The sequence below is a fragment of the Octodon degus genome, unplaced genomic scaffold (genome assembly GCF_000260255.1).
Source record: "Octodon degus isolate 3935 unplaced genomic scaffold, OctDeg1.0 scaffold00064, whole genome shotgun sequence".
Lineage (NCBI taxonomy): Eukaryota > Metazoa > Chordata > Mammalia > Rodentia > Octodontidae > Octodon > Octodon degus.
In genome coordinates this window covers 1,569,945-1,592,754 of record NW_004524640.1, presented here as the reverse complement: position 1 = coordinate 1,592,754, position 22,810 = coordinate 1,569,945, and the positions used below count along the sequence as shown (strand labels likewise).

At 40.2% G+C, this 22,810-nt stretch overlaps 1 protein-coding gene across 1 annotated transcript in view; it reads left to right on the top strand.

The window, feature by feature from the left end:
- Positions 1-104: 104 nt before the first annotated feature.
- The window catches only part of Recql (RecQ like helicase), a 30,288-nt gene continuing 7,582 nt past the window's right edge, over positions 105-22,810 (top strand). The window contains exons 1-8 of the mRNA XM_023719062.1: positions 105-168; positions 1,575-1,619; positions 11,416-11,613; positions 12,487-12,666; positions 15,446-15,552; positions 19,852-20,050; positions 21,609-21,775; positions 22,458-22,539. Coding sequence (XP_023574830.1) covers positions 1,604-1,619; positions 11,416-11,613; positions 12,487-12,666; positions 15,446-15,552; positions 19,852-20,050; positions 21,609-21,775; positions 22,458-22,539 — 949 coding nt within the window. The 5' untranslated portion in view covers positions 105-168; positions 1,575-1,603. The remainder of the gene's footprint in view (positions 169-1,574; positions 1,620-11,415; positions 11,614-12,486; positions 12,667-15,445; positions 15,553-19,851; positions 20,051-21,608; positions 21,776-22,457; positions 22,540-22,810) is intronic.

Below are 22,810 nucleotides of genomic sequence, written 5' to 3'. Positions count from 1 at the left end.
CTTCTCGCAACCAATAACATGTGCTGTTGTTCCGTGACGCGCCCGCTGGCCACACCCTCTGGCCAATGAGAGAAGGCAGTTGTTTGCGATTCGCTGAATGACGACCCGGAAGGGTGGACGCTCGGGGCAGGGTGGCGGGAAGGTTTCATCAGAGAGCGGCTGAGCTAGGTGCGTAGCGGTCCGGCAGCCCCGAGCGCCTCGGGGTTGGAGACCCGGGCGTCAGAGGCGACGCCTTTCACGCGGTCGATAGACCCTGCGGGGTGACTCGGGGTGCAGCGCTGAGGAGACGGTTGCATGGCGCCCCTTCCTCCGTCTTTCCCCCTGGTGCCAGCGGGCGAGGCCGGTGTACCCCGCAGCGCTTCCTTCCCCCGCACTTGGGCAGCGGAGAAGTCGGCGCTTTAGCTTTTGCCCAGCCCTGGTGGAACTCGGGCCTGGCGGGGGGCTTTCGCTTGCCGACCAGTTTCTGTCTTTTTTTTCCAGACTTTTCAGCTCATGAGGCGTAGCCATCCAAGTGTGGTTAGTAACAGGCGGAGTTCATTGGGACACACCCCTGGGGGGGTGCCTCTTCCGTTCCCTGCTTCTCAGTAGCGTAAGGAAGGGTATTATTAAGCATGTTAGGCAGATCCTTGGCTCAAGTGCAGGATGCAAGGATTGCAGAGATGCGGGTCTGGTTTAGCCTGTTGTACCACGGTTTATTTCCTTCAATACTGATGACAGCTGTCACTGCACACATTTTTTTTAACCCCTTCGTGGGTACCGTGTGCATACTTTTGACTCTAGCTTTTTTTTTTCTAGTTCTACTAGTTTTCTAGTATACTTTGAGCTATCTTATGCTATTCAGTTAAACAATGTGGGAAAGAGCAGTGTTTTAACAGCGAAGGAACCACTGAAAACAATAGGGAAAGATTGATATAGATCAATTTCATAAGGGTGGATATAGCCCTGCTTCATTAAGTCACCCAGTACTTGCTCTGCTGGATGATTTTACAGTCCATAGAAGGAATATTATAATTCTAGGGTGAAGTTCTTGTTTATTCACTTTTAGGAATGTGAACGTTGTGTTACCATTTAGGAAGAGATGCACCAATCGTTCCAGCCCGGTGGTTGGCTTCAGAATTCCGTGTTGGAGGGGCGTGACAGGAAAGAGTCTGAGTAACAGCAGGACAGTGATGAAGTTACTTTGGAGAGTACTCTTAGTTTTAAATAATATTGATTATCTTGCCAAAATCCAGAAAGGTTTCCAGCTGGGAAGAATCATCTTTTAAAAAGTTAATTGCAACATACACTTTTCTTTCTTTCTTTCTTTCTTTCTTTCTTTCTTTCTTTCTTTCTTTCTTTCTTTCTTTCTGTCCTTCCGTCCTTCCGTCCTTTCTTCCGTCCTTTTTTCCTTTTTTCTTTCTGCTTAGTAGTGGCAGACTATCTTAATAGTTGGTTGAGCGTTGCCAGTGTCCTCTTTGGTTGTTGCTTTTGGGTTAAATGCAAGATGCTAAGCATGTTAGGTAGATTCTTTGCTCCTGATCTGAGCCATTAGTCCAAATAAAAACTTGTTGCCATATCTGTTCTTTCATTTTTAGAAAGAAATTTGGATCTCCAGTTTTCAGAAATGACATCCATTTCAGGTTAGTGGACATGATTGCTGTTTATAGTTCCGTCTGTTGTACTTTTTTTTTTTTTTTTTTTTTTTTAATGTATTTGCTACAGGATCTCACTATGTAGCTTGGACTCGTAGTGAACCTCCTGTTTCAGCCTCTCCAGCGCTGGGATTATAGGCATGCGCCACCAAACTGGGTCCTCAGCATGGCTGAGGGCGGGGCCAGCCTTGCATGTGGTGCAAGGGATTGAATTCCAGTCTCTACCTACACTTGCCTAAGCAAGTGCTGGGCTGCTGAACTATCTCACCAGCCCCTCTGTTCTATTTTGAATTATATGTTTTTTGGGTTATTATTTTTTAAAATTCTGATTATAGAAATGATATTTTCAGGTTTTGGTTATAGTAAAATATGTACAACAAAATTAACCAGTTATTTAAGTGAAAAGGCCCTAGACAATAAGGACATTCATCCTGTTGTATAACTGTAACTACTCTCCATCTCTAGAAGTTTTTCCTCACCCCATACTGAAATTCTGAATCTATTGAAATTATTCATTACTTCTTTTCTCCCAGCCACTGAAAGCTACTGTTTCTTTTGCCTCTGTGCACTGTACTCTTAGGTACCTTGTCCAGAAGGAATCATGTGTTTGTCCTTTTGTGTCTGGCCTTTTTCATGTGGCACAGTGTCTTGAGGATTTATCCATTTTGTCAAATGCATCAGAATTTAAAAGTTAACAATGTTCTGCAGCTTGTGTGTACATTTCGCGCTTCCATTCTGCTGATGAAATTTTTTTTTTCTCACCTTTTGGCTATTATGAGTGATACCGCAGTGTGCATTGGTGTGAAAACATCAGTTGAAGTCTGTCCTTTTAATTCCTTTGGATTCCCCCCCCTTTGGATTTTTAACTAGAATTAGGATTGCAGCATCATCTGGTACTCCTCCTGTTCCTCTGAGGAACTGCCAGGTTGCCGTACAGTGGCTGCATCATTAGCAATGCACCAAGTTCCCAGAAGATGCTTTTTTTTATTTTTTTATTTTTGTCAGAACCAGGGATAGAACTCAGGCCCTTGAGCTTGCCAGGGAAGCGCTTATTCCACTGAGCCATCTCCCCAGCCCCAACCCAGAATATGCTTTTGAGAGACTTATAGGAACGTAAAGAAATATGAAGAATAAAATATAAAGCTGCTTGTACTGCTGCTCCAATTAACATTATTTTTCAACAAATTTGTAAAAATTGTGCATATTATGTGATCTTTAAAATAATGTAAAACTTGAACAGATACACTGTTAAATAAATTGTATGCTATTGATTTATTCTGTTTTTAACCTGTGTACTGTTTTGCTGTTTTGAAATGACATTATTTACTTAAACTTTTAGCCTGTGTCCATTTTTAAAATGTAAATGATGTTGTATTGAACATATTGAAATTTAAGTTTTTGTGTGCTTCTGTGAGTACACGGAGTCATCAAAATATATGGTGAATGTTTAGCAGTTATAGTAAAAAAAATTCATTGTTATTAATCTCTCTCAAAATACCCCCCTTCTCCAAACATTAGTGTCCTATTTCTTCTTCTTTCTCCTTTCTCCTTTCTCCTTTCTCCTTTTTTCTTGTTCTTTTTGGTTTTAGGACCTTGTGCTTGACCGGCAGGTGCTATGCCACTCAGCTATATCCCTGACTCTTATTATTTATTTATTTACTTAATGTATCTGCTACAGGGTGTACAGGTTCTCACTGTGTAGCTCAGCCTCCTAGTGATCCTCCCGTTTACAGCCTCCCAAGTGCTGGGATTAGAGACCCACGCCACCCCGCCCAGTCTCAATCAGTCTCAGCATACCCTGGGGGTGGGGCCGCACTGTGCTCTGCCAAAGCAGGTGCTTTGGTCCACTGAGTTACCTGACCTGCCCTCTTATCATTTCTTGAAGCAATTCTGACAGTCTTTTGTTTTTTTTGTTTAGTATCTATAAGATACGATATAAAAAAAATACGGTAGATGCTACAGCTGAGTGCCACCCAATAGAAAAATGGGTTTGTGAAAGTTATGCTGTGTCTTCATCCACCTTATTCAGCAGATCTGACATCCTGTGACTTCTGGCTCTTTCCTAAAAAGACCAGGAAAAGTAAATGTTTTGAAGTGATTCAATTCATCAAGGCAGCCCAGGAGGGCAACTAAAAACAGGCATTTACTACCACTTCCAGAACTGCTGGAAAAAGTGGCAAGAATGATGGGAAAGTGTGTTTAATCCAGGGAGTATTTTGAGGGGCATTCCTGACAGTGTAATTACTGTAATAAATTTAAAAAAATTAAACAGTGGTTGTATTTTTCAGTCACTTTGTGTATTTTCATAAGGTAAATTCCTGGGAATGAAGTTATTTGAAATCTTTTTTTTTTTTAAGTTTATATATAAAAGAAAAACATGCATTATTTTATTTCTCATGCAAGTACTCTTTAGTATTTTGGTATATTTCTGTCTGTTTGTTTCTGTAAAGTTCATGAGATTGTAACATACTTGCAGAAAAAACATCTGGCTACCTATTAGGTTATCAGATTGTTAGCAGGGTAAGGAACTAACACTATCATAAATTTTCACACTGTGGTGTGTTATAATGTATGTAATCATTGCTGTATACTCCTACCAGTAGGGTAACAAGATAGGTTTCTCTTTAGATTTAAGAAGAAAATGCTGCTCTTAAATGTGGAACACCATCCATCATGAACAAGATATACAACTTTGCTATTTATTTAAATATAAAGATGACTACATAATGACAAGATTTTAGCTTTATTTTGTGATTCATTGTCACAGGCTGAAGGTTAGTAATAAATGATAACAAATTATGTTAAGTGTTGACACGAGTAACCTTTTTATCATGGCAGAAATGAGATTTTTTTAAGAGGTATTGCTGAACACAGACCCTGTTCAATATGGCCATTTAAAAATTTCATGTTATTTTAGTAAAGAAATCCTTAAGCTTTGTCAATGAGATTTGATTTAAAAATAACCCACTAATTACATAGATGTATTTTGAGAAGTTAATGGTTATCTCTTCCATTGTTTTACCCACTTGTTGAACTCTACTTGAAATGCCTCTTTGAAATTTACTTTGCTTTGCTGCTTTGGATTTACTAGCTTCCCATGAGAGAAAATCACATTCATTGTTTTGTTTGTTTTTTAATGTGTTTGGTTGTTGTAGGGTCTCACTACACAGCTCTGACTCCTGTGTAGTGATCCTCCTGCTTTCAGCCTCCCCAGTGCTGGGATCATAGGCGTGCATCACCATATCCAAACTTTGGCAGGCTCAGCCCACTCTGGGGGCAGGGCTGGTGCAGCATGTGTTGCCGGGGATTGAACCCTGGTTCCTGTGCTTGCCTAAGCTTGCGTAAGCAGGCACTTTAGTCCTCTGAGCTATCTTGCCAGCCCCCATTGTTAATTTCAGTTTGATAGAAAAGTACTGTTTGTAAAGAATGAGATGACCCATGCATCTGCTGTAAGCTTAGAACACTGTATTTGGTACAAGGTCTCACTATGCAGCTCAGACTTGTAGTGATCCTCCTGTGTCAGTGCTGGGATTCCAGGCATGCACCACCACATCCAGTCTCAGTGGCTGGCTCAGCTTACTGGGGTGGGGGGTGGGGCTGCAGCAGGAATCGAATCCATTCCCTGTGCTTAGTCCACTGAGCTATCTCGCCAGCCCTGCTTATTTTATTTTATTTTATTTTGCAGAGGGTTGCACTATGCAGTTCAGGCTGGCCTTGAACTCACACCAATCCTTCTGCCTCAGCCTCCCAAATGCTGAGATTATAAATACGTGCTACCATATCCAGGTAGTGAGCTTAAGAGAGAGTCATAGTTACAGAAGACTGCCAAAACTGACCCTTAGACAAAATTCTAATGGACTAAAATTATAAGAAAGTATAACTGGCTTCTTACAGTTGATAAGTATGGTTGGTAAGGAGTACAGTTGGTAAGAAGAAGCCAATGAGGTCACCAGTTTTTATCCTACGCTAAGTTTCTTAATACAGGAACTATGTATGTTACTTCCCTGTTGCCTTCCAAATCTCTGAGAGTTCTTTTGTGCAACCCTAATCTAGAACTGTGCAGCAACAACCATCCTAGGAAACACAGTTCTAGCAAGCCAAGTTATGACAACACCAACCCGCCAGGCTCTACCTTGTGTGTTCTTGGCACCTGCACATTCCTGTTATCATATTTAACTTCCAAACAAAGGCAATGGCAAAAATCACATTTCTGGTTATATGCACCTAGCCCTTGTACAACCAAGTGCGTATTCATTCTCTCCCCAAAAGAGAGATAAAAAAAATCTTTTTTTTTTTTTTTTTTTTTTTTTTGGTACAGGGTCTCGCTATGCAGCTCGGACTTGTAGTGATACTGCAGTTTTCAGCCTCCCTAGCGCTGGGGTTACAGGCGTGCACCATCACACCAGTACTGGGTCGCTGACTCAGCGCACCTGGGGGCGGAGCCAGCATGGCATGTGGTACTAGGGATCAAACCCTGGTCCCTGCAACTAAGAAGTGCTGAGTCCACTTAGCTGTCTCGCCAACCCTCTTTATTAACCTTTGATTGATGCTTATTCCAGTGTTTGTGAAATCATATTTTTTCTTGATAATCTTAAAATTTACATCTTGACATACGAGGTTAACTACTTTTTTTTTGTATTTTTTTTAGGCAAGGGTCTACAGGATATTCAGGGTCTTACTACTAGATCAGACTCTTAGTGATTCTCCTGTTTACAGCCTCCCAAGAGCTGGGATTATAGGCGCACGCCACCACGCCCAGTCTCAATTGCAGTCTCAGCATGTCCTGGGGTGGGTCCAGCATGGAAGGCCTGGGGATTGAATCCCTGACCCCTGCGCCTGCTTGCAGGTGCTTTAATCCACTGAGCTATTTGGCTGGACTGAGGTTAACTACTAATACTAGATTTTATGTTAGATATTTGAGCAGGAGGAAAAGGGCCAAACAAAAAACAATCTCACAAATGTGGTATATATGCAGATAACAAAATAAGAAAGAAAAACTTATGATTGTTCTTATGTCTATACTGCCATATGGTCATAGTTTTTATTTTATAACTACTTCAGCTACCTATTCCATACCTTTTTCCCTCTGCAAGTACCTCAGCTGTTTATGGGTTCCTGCTGGGTAAAGATTTACTGTAGCTTTGTGCTTATATTTTGTTATTATAATTTTCTGTGTACTTTAATTACAGGACATAGAAATGGTAAGAGGTACCCTAGAGGATCCCTTACGTTTCAGAAGAAGTCCTTCTTACCTCTGTAGTGTCATAGCCGTCCTGTTTCCCTGTAACACGCAGGGTCACTGACCCCAGCCAGCACAGTGATCTTTATTGATTTCCTGAGCTGAGGAACCCAAAGTGTCCAGGTGCAGTCAGCTTCCAGTTTGGTAGAACCGTTGCCTTTTGCTCTGGTAGAAGCATTTCTTCCTTGATCACTAGACTAGCAGGGTCCAAAATTTGAGTGATGAGCAGCAAAAATTTAACTAATGTATCAGGGCAGTAATAAGAGGAGGCACCCCACTTCCACCCTGGCATTCCAGGCCTGTGAATGTTTTAGTTGTTCATTGTTGGATAGTGCCAGCACATCCTTCAAATCCTCTGTGCATCAGACCTGCACTTTTTTCCTTTCTTGGTCCAGTAACAAGGAGGTAGTTACAGAAGACCCACAAAACTGACAAGGAGGTGGCACAATAGCAGTCCATAAACACTGGAACCACTTGCTTGTCCCTGCCTTTTTCTGGAACCCGATGGAACTCACTTTTGCGTATGCCACTTCCACTATGATGGCGGCAGTCTGCCTCATAAATGAGTCGAACCAATAATATTTTCTTCGCAATAGGCAACACAAGTCACATGGTAACTTAGTCTTTGGTGAGACTTGGGAGCAAGTCATTTGTTTCTAAAAGGAGGGTAGTTGTTGTCTACAGGAGGTAGCATAGCTTTGTCCCAAATTCTTACTGCATTGTGACTCACCTGTATGGTGGAGGTGCTACACAACATCCCTACCCATGACAGACTTAAAGCACCGATGGGGCTGTCGGACATCTGGTCTGTGGAAGAGAGGACTTTGTAGCAGCCGTGCCTCTGTTTCAGGGCCCTACTCAAAATGGGCAGCCTCTTGAGTAACTTGGCAAATGAACTATCTGTTGCTGCTCGAATCCAAATAATCTCACTGGGCTTTGCATTCCACAGATGCGGCTTCAGCGTGCCCCACACCCTGTGACTCCTAGAAATTTCACCAGAGTAGCAAGTCTCTGAGTTTTTATGGAACTTACCTTCCACCTCTGACATGTTTATGTCATCACTGATTTGTATAGAGTAGCTACCTCTGTTGCCTTTTGCTCAGCAGGTTAGGTAAGCCTGATGTCATCAGTGTAATGAGCCAGGGGTATGTCTGCTGGGATGAAGAGACAGTCAGGATCCCTGCAGAGTAGCATGTGCCTGAGGTGTCCATGTAGCTCTGGCATGGGATGGGGAATGTTTATTGCTGGCCCTGCAAACTTCCTCTGGTGGCCTTTATATCAGTTGTAAAGGTATAGAGAATAAAGGGTTCAGTCGATGAATAGCAGTGACACGTAAGGGATATATTGTGTTCATAAATGGAAACCCTCAGGAAACAGCAGTTGATTTAGGAACTACAACCTTATTGATTTTTCCAAACTCATTGTCAGCCTCTAGGAGCTGTTTGTCTTCTGCACAGGTGACGCAAGTTGAGTGGAGATGTGTTAAGAATCATTGGCTCAATTTCTTTCTCAAGTTTTTGATGTGAACAACAAGTCTCTGAACCCTACAGAAGGGCCGTAATGCTTTCGTATAACATGTTGGTAGACAAAGGCAGTTTTACCAGCTTCCACTGGACCTTTCCTACCCATAGTAATTCTCTTCTATGGGCCAGGATATCAGTGTATGTATTCTACCACTTTGTGTATTTTCTAATTTTGCATGGTGGAACTGGGAAAATAATCACACAGTGAGATAGTTGACCCACTGAGCCCACTGCATGACAGATCTGAACCAAAATTAGAGCTTTATATAAAGACCAATCCATATTCTGACTGGTGGGTCACAATGACATTTTGGTTCTTCTTGAATTAACATCAATGCCAATACTAATCTTCAGTAACTTCAGAAAAGTTTTTTTTTTTCTTTTTCTTAAAGCACAATTACCCTGACATATTTCTCAGTAGAAGACTAATCAGAAGATTTAAATTTTTAGCTATAGATGAGGTTTATTTTTCGGTTCTGATGCCATGGATTGAACCCAGGGCTTCCAGCTTACTAGGCAAGCATTCTACTGCTGAGCTAAATCCCCATTCCCAAATTTTTAGCTGTATGGTCTTTTCAAGGGCCCCAGCCTCAACATTATTCATGTATTTTTGGTTCTCTAAATTTATTCAACTTTGAAAGTTGTTTGAAGGACTGTGAAGGACTGTGATCTGTGCTGTAGGGATCCATTTGTCTCTCAGTGTACCCTGGGGAGAAACAGCAGGAATCAGGAAAAGATAGACAAGAAGACAAGAGCAAACAACCTCCAGAACAATAGTAGGGACCTTTATTTAAACCTTTGCAAAGTTAGTATCACGTGACACAAGGTTGCCTAGTGACTAATAGCTGACATTAACTAGACAGGATGCTTTTCTCAGGACTGAGGTAGCTTGACTGCTTCAGGCACTGAGGCCTGGTCCTGTCTCACACATGAGGGCAATTTCCAGCTTTAGTGGCTCCCAACACTGTCACCAGGATTTAAACGAGACTATTTTCTAGAATCAGATCCATCCCTAGCAATCCCTCATAGCACAGTAAGGGCCATTATAGGAGTTTCAGGCCAGAGGACATTCTTCCAGATGTGGGAGTGAGGTGAAGAGAGACTTGGGAGAAATTTAGTGGTTCAAGTCTCCTGCTTCTTTGGAGTCTGCTCTTAATTTTCAGTTATGTTCCTTCTCAATCCCCTTGATGTAACTTGAAATTTCTTGGGAGGTTGGGAATTCAGTTTGTATTCAGCTACCTGCAGGATTTAGATTTCAGATTTCTCAGATATCTTGCCCCTTTAGTTTTAGCCAATAAAAGTTTCTTTTAGGACAATCATAGAAACTTTAAGGTCCCTTAATACAGATTGTGCATTTTTGCCTCCAAATTCTCTGCATTCATAGAAGCAACCAGCCAGTTCCATAATTCTCACTAAAATGTTCTTTAGCAGCAAACATTTGATCATCTAGAGCCTTGCCTTCCTGAATAACTTAATTTGCTGATGTCTATAGATTGTTGAGATACCTTTTCCTACTACATGTCATATAACAGCTATGTCTCCCTTACCTGTGGAAGAAGGGTCTTCAATGCTCTTAAATAAGATCAGAGAGTCAATTTGAAGTGGCTCAGCAGTAGTTCAGAGACCCCGTTAAATTCTGTTGTAAGGATCAGAATTCTGTGCTACTTTGGATTTACGCTCATAAGATGGTTCATTAGGAATATTGTAAGAGGCTTATTCTAGGAATTAGTCCTGATATGATCATGGAGCTGGCTAGGCAGCTGTCTCTGGTCAGTAGTGAGCAAGACCGATGTAAAGTATGGTAGCGTGAACATGAGCTTCCCTGTGGGACGAGTTGGAGCCTGCAAGGATGAGCTGGATCAAATGCAGACAACACGGAGCCCGTTGGTTTTGCCCTGGGCCCTGGGTCAGTGTGTTGTCCTTTCCGCAGGGCTCTAATTTCTAGGATGGCGGGGTCCTGTTGAAGAGCTGGAACCTCTGATGCAGAAAATTGCTAATAAAACTAACCAAGAAACTGGGCTAACTTGGTGCCCCAAGGAGATTTAGGAGAGCTGGAGGAACTGGCTTCTGCCCCATTCCAGCAAGGCGAATCAGCAGATTTCTGACAGTGAGTGCAAGCTGCAATAGTATCTGCCCATGGGCCACTTGTCCCAATGGAAATGTGGCTGCTGCCTCAGTTCCACCTTCTCCATCATTCAGGGTTCCCTTGTGGCCACGCCCAGCCCAGAATCATGCAGGGCAGTGAATTGGGACGGTTGATATAACACAAAGCCACCACTGTGTCCAATTTTAAGTCAGCTATAAGAGTTCATCTTATGAAGTGGCATCATGACTAATTAGTGCAGGTAACTGAATTAGAAAGCACCAGCCTATAATTTTTCTAGCTTCCATTGTCAAAAAGAATATCATCTTTAATACCTGTGTTGATTAGGTTCATACATTGAGGCTTCTTTTAAAGTATATCTGAAGTCGCAATACCAATTCCAGTAGCACAATTTTGGTTTGTTTGTTCCATCATCTCGTTTAGAATTAGCAGCTCCTTACTTTGACACTATAAGGGACACAATGTAAATGTGTTCATGAAATGGTATCTTAGTAGTTAGGGGGCTAATTTCATTTTGCTTCAGAGTCCAGTCACCTTCTTTAGATGATTGAGGAGATTATTTCACCACTTCACTGTGACATAATAAAATAGTCACTAGGATTTATTAATTTTTAACCATATACATTGTCAGAAATTTTGGAGTGCTATCGCACTTCATTCATTCTAATATTGTCAAAGTTAGGTAATGTCTACATTTTATAAGAAAGCATACTGAGATGCAGGTCACTATCTTGCCTGAGGTACTAAGCAGGTAAAAGGAGAACTGAGATTGGACCCCAGCCTGTGTCCCTCCAAAATCAGTGATCTTTACCACTTTGCTAAACTACTATGTTTCTATGCAAGGAACGTCAAGAATCAGTAGGAAACTCCAACTAGTGTTTAACCCTGGGCACTCATGCTTCTCCTCCACGCCCATAGCTCTAACAGAGGAACTGGATTCTGTGACCAGTGAACTGCATGCAGTCGACATTCAGATCCAAGAGCTTGTGGAAAGGCAGCAGGAGCTTCTTCAGAAAAAATCAGCTTTAACAAAGAAAATAAAGCAGTGTCTTGACAATTCAGATGCTGGGGCCAGCAAAGAGTGTGATTCTTCACCAGCTGCTTGGAATAAAGAAGGTTTGCTTTTTCTTTTTTGCTAGTTTTGCTTATTCTCTCTTTTAGAAAACTAGAATTTAGATCATTCTGCATGAGTCAGTGTTTTCTAGTAGGCTTAGAGCTGAAACTGTCATTCCTTCTTTAGAGTGGGAAGCTTGGCGACGGCCCATTCTTAACCCACATTCTGTAATCTTTAATTGAGCATTTATTATTTGGGCTTTTTTTTTCTCCCCAAAAGTGGTTTTAACAACATTGATCAGTGCTTGCAAAAGATTATTTCCTTCAGCTAAATTTGCTAAGGTTTAACAACAACAAAAACCCAACCCCACATTATTTATACTCCTTACCAAAGTCTTGCTTATTTTCCTGCCATAGTGAACAAACCATTCTTGATTAATTCAAAATCTTTAATGAAGTATTATATTTATCATTTATTATAACAATACTGTAACAGTGGAAGGTTTTTTTTGGGGGGGGTTCTTTCCCAGTGATTGATGTTTAAACAGACATCGTTTACTCCAAAAATTCCCGATATTAGTTAAGATATTTCAGTTTTTTATGCTAGAAATTTCCTAATCAACATTCAGACTGTTCCTCAAATACCCAGCTGAACATCTTCTTCTTCTGTGTGGGCTAATTCTCACCTAGCAACTGTTTCCTTTTTTATGTACTATTTCTTAATATATCATTTAATGTGCTTTTGGTGTACTTTGTAAGCTGCACTAACCTCAAAATGATTATGACCAAAATTTAATGTAAGGGTTTGCAAATAACTAAACATCAAAAGTATGTGTGTCTGAGTTTTGTATGCTTTAATAAAGGCAGTCAATTCTATTTGTATATCATTTGTATTCATAACAGTTTCAATATTCTTAGCTTGTGCTTTCTCCCTAGATTTTCCATGGTCTGATAAAATTAAGGATGTTCTGCAAAATGTCTTCAAACTGCAGGAGTTCAGGCCACTTCAACTTGAAACTATTAACGTAACAATGGCTAGAGAGGAGATATTTCTGGTTATGCCTACAGGAGGGGGGAAGAGCTTATGTTACCAGTTACCAGCATTATGTTCAGATGGTATGTATTAATAAGAGGGAATTTTAAGTTGAAATGATTTTTCTAATATTTTAAAATCCTTTTTTAAATGAATTCCCAATTTAACATGTGAAAATCAAGTGTATTTTTATTTTATTTGTCTCTATAATAGAGATTTCATACTGAAATAGGTTGCACTGGAGAAAGAATTTATTTAGAAATGGTGGTAGAAAGAAGATGATGAATTTGGTTTGGAACATACTAAATGTTTGATGCCTCTAGGACATCCAGCCAGAGCTGCCCTTGGAGAATGCTTGAAGAATGTTCAGTCTGAAGCTTGGGTGTGAGAGGTCTAAGATGAGTTGGAGGCTGTTAGTGTGAGGGTAGCAGTAAAGCCATGGCATTGAGTTACTTCTTTTTTCTTTTCTTTTTTTTTTTTTTAATTTAGGGCAGGGTCTACAGGGTCTCACTAGATCAGACTTGTAGTGATCTGCCTGTGTTTAGCTTCCCAAGAGCTGGGATTATAGGCATGCGCCACCACGCCCAGTCGCAATCTGTCTAGCAAGCCTGAGGGCAGGGTCAGACACTTTGCTTTGTCAAAGTGGGTGCTTTAGTCAGCTGAGCTATCTGGCCAGCCCTACATTTTTTTTTTTTTTTTTTATGTTAACCAAATAGCAGTGTTTTGGAAGTAAGAGTTGAAAACGTGGAGCTGTTCAGTGTGGGGCACTCTTTGAAAAAGAATAAGAAAGAAGGGAAAGTATTGTGAATTAGGTGCTTTTTGAGGTCTTATCGCAAAGTGCCTCAGACTGGCTAACAAGCAGCAGAAATTTAGTGCTCACAGTTTTGACATCTCAAAGTCAAAGATCAGGGACCAGATTTGGTGTCACTATGATAAGAGCCTCTTGGAGATGACATCTTAGTGCTGCACCTTCACAGAAAGGGCTTCCCTTCTAAAGGGCTTGACCTCATGACTTAATCATGTCCCAAAGCCCTTGCCTTTTAATACCATCCCATGTGGTATTTGGTTCCAGCCAAAGAATTTGGGGGATGGACACCAACATTCAGACCATAAAAAGTAGGGTTTTTTAAAAGGTAAGAAATATCTGACCATGTTAAGTGTAAAGGTGTCAGTAATGGGAAAGGTTAAAATACAGGAGAAATAATAATTGGGGGGCTGGAGAGATGGCTCAGTGGTCTAAAGCACCTACTTGGAACAAGCTTGGCAAAGCACAGGGACCGCGGTTCAATCCTCCAGCACCACATGCCGGCCAGCTGCGCCCCCTGGTGGGCTGAGCTGGCCACACACACACACACACACACACACACACACACACACACTAAATAAATGTTAAAAAAAAAATAAAATAAAATAATTGGGTGGCCAAAAGACCTGGTAAGTTCATAATTTGTGTATGTACTTTTAAATATCTGCCTTCTTCAGGTTATTGTAAGGAACAAACTACAGAAATGTAAAACCATATAATTTTTACAATTTAGAATGTATCTTATAATTATCAACAATCTGAGTTATAAGCGAGAGGTCATATTATCTTCAGTCAATATACTGTTCGTGTATTTCTGCTCAGACTAAATTAGTGTGCTATAAAAAGTAGAATCCCTATGCAATTAACATTCCTAATTATATAGTCTGTTGTTTTCACTTGGAAAGCTTTGGGATAATTTTTCCCTGATGTAACTCTTTAATATTTGACCCAATTTATATTAATGTACCAGGATTATAAATAATGATTGGTAAAAATGATAGCAAATTAATCACTCAAAATATTTAATGTTTATTTTTATAGGACTGAATAAGGATACAAAGTTCGGCTTAGTCTTATATTTGCATATTAATTTATATTCATCTCATGTCTTACTTTCTCATTGCTGGCACACAATGTCTTTACCCAAAAATTCAAGGAAGAAAGGTTTATTTTAGCTTATCATTTGTACAGGTTTCAGTCCGTTGTCTGGATCCATGGCAGGGTGGCAGAGGAGAGGGGCAGGAGAGGAGACGCAGGCCAAGGCATGGCAGGCAGAAAACAGTAAATCTTCCTTTCCCTTCTTCCATCAGGGCTGTAAGCCTGTTAGTTGACGCCACCCACACCCAAGTGGGCATTCCCGTTAGCCACACCCAGAACTATGCTAAAGCAACCAGTGGACTGATTTCATTATCACATAATTTTAATCCATATTCCCACAGCTTAGGGCCAGCCACCTCTGAGAAAATGCACCTATGAGTGCATGAGGCTTTAGGGGCCATCTAAGGACAAGTCAAAGACCTTGTTTTGTCATTTATTCCTTTTCGTTTGTTTTTGAGACAGGGTCTTGCTATGTAGTTCAGCCTAGCCTTGAACTCACCACTGTGTTTCCCCAGCTGTCCTCATACTCATCGCAGTCCTCTTGTCATGGGTTCCAAGTGCTGGGATCATAGGCATGCACCTCCATGATTGGTCCATTTATTCATATCTATTTCTCTTACTAGTAAGGGTAAGAAAGAGGTAGAATATTGTTAAAAGTGCATTGAACATTTTCTGAATTGTATAATTCTGAATTCTAACTTGTATAATTACTGCAACTTACAGTTCTGTTGTTTTTTTGCTTTGTTTTTGTGGCTGGCTCAGCCCACCCTGGGGCGGAGCTGGTGCGGCATGTGGTGCTGGGGATTGAACTGCGATCCCTCAGTGCTTGCCTAAGCAGGCGCTTTAGACTGCTGAGCTATCTCACCAGCCCCAGTTCCTGCAATGTACAGTAAAGAAGATGAATTGTCACAGCCAATTCTATTGGTATAAAGCTTAAGGTAGACATTTTTCTCTTTTAGGTTTTACACTTGTGATTTGCCCATTGATCTCTCTTATGGAAGACCAATTAATGGTTTTAAAACAATTAGGAATTTCAGCTACCATGTTAAATGCTTCCAGTTCTAAGGTATGAATTCTGTTTTATTTTTCTTTTGTAAAAATTTAAACTCCTGACTGAAATAGGAGTCATAGCTGCAATTGAGTGGCCTATAAAATTCAAAAACTGCTAAGTATTTCTATCAGGAGTTACTAACTACTGTTCATGGGCCAGTTTTAGCCCACTGCCTATTTTTTATGACCCATTAACTAAGAATACTTTCTATATTTTTATGTGTAAAAATAATTTTTGAACGATTAGTATTTTGTGAAATTAGCTGAAATTTCTATTTTAGTGTCTCTAAATGTTGGAACACAGCCATACTCACTCGCTGTTGTTTATTGCTGCTTTCACACCCTAATGGCTGAGCTGAGTGATGACAGAGCCCTTCTAGCCCACGAAACATAGTATTTATTGTCTAGCACTGTGTAGGAAACTTTTGCCTATATATTTTGTATCATGCTTTAAAATAGAAAGGCAAGCCAAGTATGATGGTGCATGTCTGTAGTCCCAGCACTCGAGAGGCTGAGGCAGGAGGGTTGCCACAGATTTGAGGTCTACTTGGATTACATAATTGAGTTCCAGGCTAGCCTGAACTACATAGTAAGATTCTGTGTCAAAAAAAAAAAAAAAAAAAAAAAAGAAAAGAAAAAAAAAAAGGAAGAATTGCAAATTGTGCAGTCTAGTTAAATATAAAAAATGAATTACAGTGAAGACGTATGTGAGATTTCTGTTGTTTGGGAATGGACTATCTCACTTTTATGTGTGGAATAGAGGATTGTGCAGCTTTCTTTTTTATAAAAAGGTCAGATGTGGTAGCACACACCTGTAATTCCAGCACTTAGGAGGCCAAAGCAGAAGGATCACCATGAGTTGGATCACCATGAGTTTGAGGCTAGCCTGATGATCTACATAGTGAGACCCTGCCTCAAAAAAAAAAAAAAAAAAAAAAAAAACAAGCGAGAAAATACACAGTGTGATGCATGTTTGAGGCATACAAGTGCCACATTCCACTTCTCAGCTCTTCTTTTACACAGCGCATATTACTGAAACCTTCAACATCGTACATGCGTGCGATAGTATAAAAACCATGTACCCATTATGCCCATTAACACTTAGCAATATATGGCCAATCATTTTTCATCCATAGCCCCAGTTTTCCCTATTCTATTCCTCTTGGTTTACTTATCTGAAACAAATTCTGTGTCTCAATGTAAATTCTTCAGTGTGTAGCTCTAATTTTTTTTTTAAAAAAAGGATTAGTGCAGTGCTCTTGTTTTTCTTATTAAATTTAATTTTATTATTTCATTTTGAAATGTAAAAGACAAAAACAACAAAAATCAGAAACAATGACAGAAACAGGGTAACATGCAACAATAGATATATTACGGATTTTCAAAACAAGAATAGCTGATTAACTATATATCTTCTTGTATACCTAAAAAACCTTAATACAAGCTCAGTGGCATAAGCGCCTGCCTGACAAATGCAAAGTCCTGAGTTCAATCCCTGGTACCAAACAAAGAAATACCAAGCACAGTTTCTTAAAATTAAAGCATGAACTATAATTAAAACAGCTTTCTGTCTCATCACTATTATTGTTACTTTAAAGTTAAGGTTAGGATAATATTCTTCCATTGTATTGTATGTTGTTAATGTAGCTATAGATTTCCCTTAACACTTTTTTTTGTTTTCCTAATGTAAATTGTTGAAGAAACCAGGTAAATTTTCCTGTTGCTTTCTGCAATCTGGATTTTCTTGATTGCATCTTTGTAATGTTGTTTCTGAGTCAGATCTAGTGACTTTGTATATGAATACTCTTTTTTTTTTTTTAATTTTTTTGGCAAACTACTCTGTGATCTTCCTACGGCATGACTCAGGAGGGACCTAACACCTGGCTACTTTATGAGATGTTAAGCTTGATCGGTATGGTCAGTTGATGCCTGCCTGGTGCATCATTTTCACTTTCTAATTAGAGCTTTCAGCAGCCACTGATAATGTGAACCTTGGAACCGTGGTTACATTAGGAAGATGCGCAGTGATGGTATTTAATTTTATTCCTCTTTGGTTTCATTTGTTAACCACAGTTATTCCATAAAGAAGAACTTCTTTCTCACTAACTCTTTGCAAAATGCAAATGCTTGATTTGTTGTCTTTCTGTACTTGTATTATCTACAGCTGGTCAATGTGTTCCTTGGGTTCTTCCCCCCTCACTTTTACATTATAAATTAAGCATTTGTGACATATTAATTCATATTTTTAATGCGGAAATAGTTTCATCTCTGAGTTGTGAGAACCTCTACAAGTTGGCTCCCAAATCTTTTTCTCTGACCTGGTAGCTTTTGACTCTGCTTTCTTTGAGGTACAACCCATTATACTTGCTATGTTTCTTGCCTACATCTGGAATCAGCGGTGTCTCCAAAATTCCTTGGTTCATTAATTTTCCTGCATGTTGTTTGCTGAATTTAAATTCTGTGTCATTCTATTCCTGACAGCATTCTGTTCTTATTTTGTTCTCTGATTCCATGGAATGAATCTGGGAGGAAATCACCTTCTATAGTGTACTTTCTTCAAACTGAAGAACAAAGTAATAGTAATGGAAAGTAGTGTAGAAAGTTACAGAAAACTACAAGTTCATGACCTGTCACTAGCACTGGAAAGCTAGTAAGATTAAAAATGAACATAAGTAGTCTAGAGTATCTGCAGTTGCTTTACTTCAGATGCTGTTGATTCAGAGATTTGGGGGGTGTGATTCCCAGTTTCTTCTATGCTAGTGTCTCCTACATTTGTTCTGGGTGGGCTTGGGGCCTGAAATTGCATTTTGCTCCTTCTCTTTGTCATTGTGTATAGCACTGTCCTCTAACCTTTGGTGTAGAGATTTAGTGCAGTCATAATCTTAGCACCTGCCAAAATCCTTACACAAGAGAGATTATATGGTTAAGGCAGTTATAGTTTTGTATTTACAGAACTAGGAACACTAATAATGGGTAGTGATATTTAGCAATTGACAAACTTTTGTAACTAATGGGTTCGTATTCTAGACAGTAAGAGCAAGCATTATTTCTGTGTAGCTAAGCAGATATTAAATTGGGAATTTGTATTTAAGTCAGTTCCCATAAGTTCTGTCTGATCACCTCTGCTTGATGTATGTGGTGTCTTCCAGGCAGACTAGTTCACCCCGGTTACCTTTTGCCCTCTCTCAGTCAGAGAGAAAGAGGGAGGATGCTCTCATAGATCTGGGTCTAGCAAAGTGTGTCAGCTTACTGGGTCTGGATCTACGAAGTTTGAACTCATCCCTATGTGCCGGTTTGGGTCTGGCTGCTGTGCTCAGCTCCTTCTTCTTGCAGCCCGTGGAAGTGAACCACTGTACCCCTCTGGCAAGATGTTCTGCTCCTGGATTAGCTGGGTGGTTCTGGTCCCAGCCTCTCTGCAGGGACTTCAGCTGCAGAGTTTCACACCAGGCCTATATGTCAGGCCTGGGCTGGGTCTGGAGGGGTCCCGAGAGTGCGGCAGAAAGTCTCACTCATGTTGGACCTGGGCTGGGTCTCTAGCCTAGAATATCTGTAAGAGTTAATAAAGTGCTTTTTCACTGGGACAGTGAAAAGAGTTTTGACTGCCTTTTCCTATCCTGTTCATTATTGGTTTTAGTGTACTTTTGGGTGCCTATTAAATTAGAAGGAAAAAATAACACCCATTGTGCTAAATGTTATATAAAATAATATCAAAGCACTAAGATGCTAATAACTTTTACCTCATAAATTTTTATTATAGATTGAATATACATTTTACATTAGAAAATCTTAATTTAGTGGAGAAAATTATATAAAATCCTATGGTCTTTATGTTTAAATAGAGATTAAAAGTAGATTTGATAGCATTAACATTTCATAGCAACAGATACTATCTGTCATGGATACATGAAGTGACACTAAATGTAATGTGAAGATTAATGAAGCCCATCTTTAGAATCATATCCATAGTACTTGGTGCACATTTTAGAAATGATGATGTCTAATTAAAAATTAGGCCTTTATAGAATAAATGCTCCTTACTGGAACATACTTTATGTTCACTTTTTTGTTCTCCTTTTTGCCAAGTGAAGTTATTTTTTCCCACCAACAATTTGGATGTAGGTAAATCGCTAGACTACTGTTTGCACAGCTGCCATGAAGCTTAGGGCCATGATTTCAGTTTTAATGACCCAAACATCTGCTTCTAGAAGAGCCCCAGGCTGTCATTTCTGGGTAATGAATGTGTTCATTTTCCACTTAGTATTGTAGACTGCTGGCATAATTCTACTCTAATTGTGTCTGTTTTGCCTTTTAATAGGAGCATGTGAAATGGGTTCATGCTGAAATGGTCAATAAAGACTCCAAGTTAAAGCTAATTTATGTGACTCCAGAGAAGATTGCAAAAAGCAAAATGTTTATGTCAAGACTGGAGAAGGCCTATGAGGCAAGGAGATTCACTCGGATCGCGGTGGATGAGGTGCACTGCTGCAGTCAGTGGGGACATGATTTCCGGCCTGGTATGTGTGTGCTGTCTAGCAGACCCCTTGGGGACAGACCATGCTGTTACTCCGTGCAGCGGCAATCTCCGCTTCCATTACATTTATCTTCTCACATGGGGATTACTCATTTTCTCTCGTCTTAATGAGAGAGGGAGCAAGACGCAGGATCTTTAATCTCTTCATTTCTTACTGCAGCTTTCAGTCTAATTGTCTCTATCCTCCAAAACATGTTTACTAGCCAGTGTTATGTATCTCTGTGCCATTTATCACCTCTCTGTATTTTGTCACGTTTGTGAGAAGTCAGCAAGTACTTCTTTATTCATCATTTTGGGTCTTTAACATCCCATCTGACTCTGTTGTCAGAGTTCTATGAGATGTTTTAGTAATTCTTTTCTTCAGTCCACCCACCAAATCCTGTCAGCAGAGCCTGGAGTAAGTTACTCAGAATTGTCCTATCCAAAAAAATTTTCAATTCAACATGTGTATTCCCTAGTTTCACCCTCTTTCCTTGAGGCTTTTCACATTCCTGGCGAGCTATTCCTCCCTGCTGTAGAGTGGTCTCGTCTCCCCCCGTCCTGCTGCATCTGTCCTGCATCACTTGGCTGCCTCCCTGGCCTGCATAGGCCCCGTGCCTGACCAAGATGCTGGCTCTGTCCAGATGTCCACTTTCTCTAATCCTGGGGTTTAGCTACTGAACACCATCAAAAGTAAGTTACCTACGTGTGCCAATTTCCACCTCAGCTCAGCTTTTCACCGTTCTCTTCTGTCCCCATTTCAGCTGCTGGGTCCCTTTCCTCCCACAAGCCCTTCCTGTCATTAACTTTCTCTTCAGGTCCTGACTCACACTTCCAGAGGTCTCCTGCTTCCTAGAAAATTGGTGCCTTCAGGAACTCTTTCTCCTCTTGAGCATTGCCATTTGTTTTCTTTTGCTATGTGTAGTTAAATAAAGGCTCTATTAGGGCAGCTACGACCACTCTCACCTCATCCCTCTCTGCCTTCAGATCTTATTCTGCAGGCTCCTCACTCAGGCAGCTTCAGTCTCATCGAGCCCCCTCCCTGAAAGTGCAGGAGCAGCAGCACTTGTGCCTCATCTCCCCCTGCACAGTGTTAACCTGTGTCTGTTCTTCCCTTCTTTGTCAGCCTTCTCAGCTTACCTCCTCCGCTTACCTCCTCCGCCTTAACTCTTTCCTGAATTCTTGCATGATACTAAGGCAGAAGAAAGGGTCTGGCTAATGATTTCACCTTTTGTCAATTTGAAGAGTTTCAAGTGCTATAACCAACCACACTATCTCTTGAATCTACAGTTCAGCAGGTGGAGGCGGGTGTATAGCTTGAAAGCATGTTTAATGTTTCCTAGCTTCCCCGGGAAGTTGTACCTGTAGCCAAGAAAGTGTTTCTGAAGTAAGGTATAATAAAGCCTGCCTATTCAGGAAGAGTAGCAGGCGAATGCAAATTTACCGTTAAAGACAACTGTGGAGATGAAATTATGGGGGTCACTGATTATCTGCATAACATTGAGAGTGTAATTGACTTTAATCCTCTGAGAATACAAAGAGACCCACTTTGTCTTTTTCAGATTATAAAGCCCTTGGTATACTGAAGCGGCAGTTCCCTAACACCTCTCTAATTGGGCTGACTGCAACAGCAACAAACCATGTTTTAAAGGATGCTCAGAAAATTTTGTGTGTTGAAAAGTGTTTTACTTTTACAGCTTCTTTTAATCGTCCAAATCTTTATTATGAGGTCTGTAACTTTTATGTCAATTTATACCTTTGTGAAGAATCATAACAGAGATCATTGTACATTTTGATGCTGTTTACTTACATGAATAAAAATAATACAGTAAAGTGTGTAACATTAGGAAAGTAATTGAAAGAATTGTTTAGTGCTTCCTATATATATCACTTATGCTTTGTAATCCCTTGTTAGATTATAGAAAACATGCTATCTTTTCTATGAAATAAGGGCAAGTCACATACCTTGGTTAAATTTGTGTATATTCTTGTAAAAGTATGGAAAGAAAAGATGGACTGATACCAAGGACTGCACTGATATTTCTGCTGAAACGACTAAATAGAAACATGAATAGAGTAAAGCACTGTCATGTGCCATTGTCTTCCACAGATTTCAATTTAAGAATGGACTTAGCCTTCTGAGCTTCATAGATTAGCTATTTATGCTGTATTTTAAGTGTTTATAAAAGTATCAGCAGAGAATAGAAGACTCCATATTGGAAAGTCATTCAAGGCTTCTACGCCTCATTAGATCTGGCAAATTAAAATATAATTAAGCAGAAAGTCTGGGGCCTGGCAAGGCTGAGCCAGGCGGGGCCAGTGGCGCGGGAAGACCGTCCTCACCCAGAAGTGCACCTCAGAGCTGCCTAGATGGCACTCAATTCCTTTTTAATAAGACAGCTTTCTTCCAGGTTCGGCAAAAGCCTTCAAACACAGAAGATTTTATTGAGGATATTGTAAAACTCATTAATGGGAGATACAGAGGACAATCAGGTAATAGAAAAGCAAAACAACTTTGGGAACTGAAGGATGACTTTCGATAAATGACCAGTTACCATGATAATTGCACTGATAGATGGCTAATACCTAAAATATTAACATAGGGTGGTAGATCATAGAAACTGGTGTGGCATTTGCTTGTGTCACATTTTATGAGCCATAAAGCTGTCAGATTTACTTATTATTTATACATAATTGCTTTAGAATGGGTCTGATGACAGTGTTAATTATCAGTGGCACGTACTTAGATAAGCATCTGCTGAGT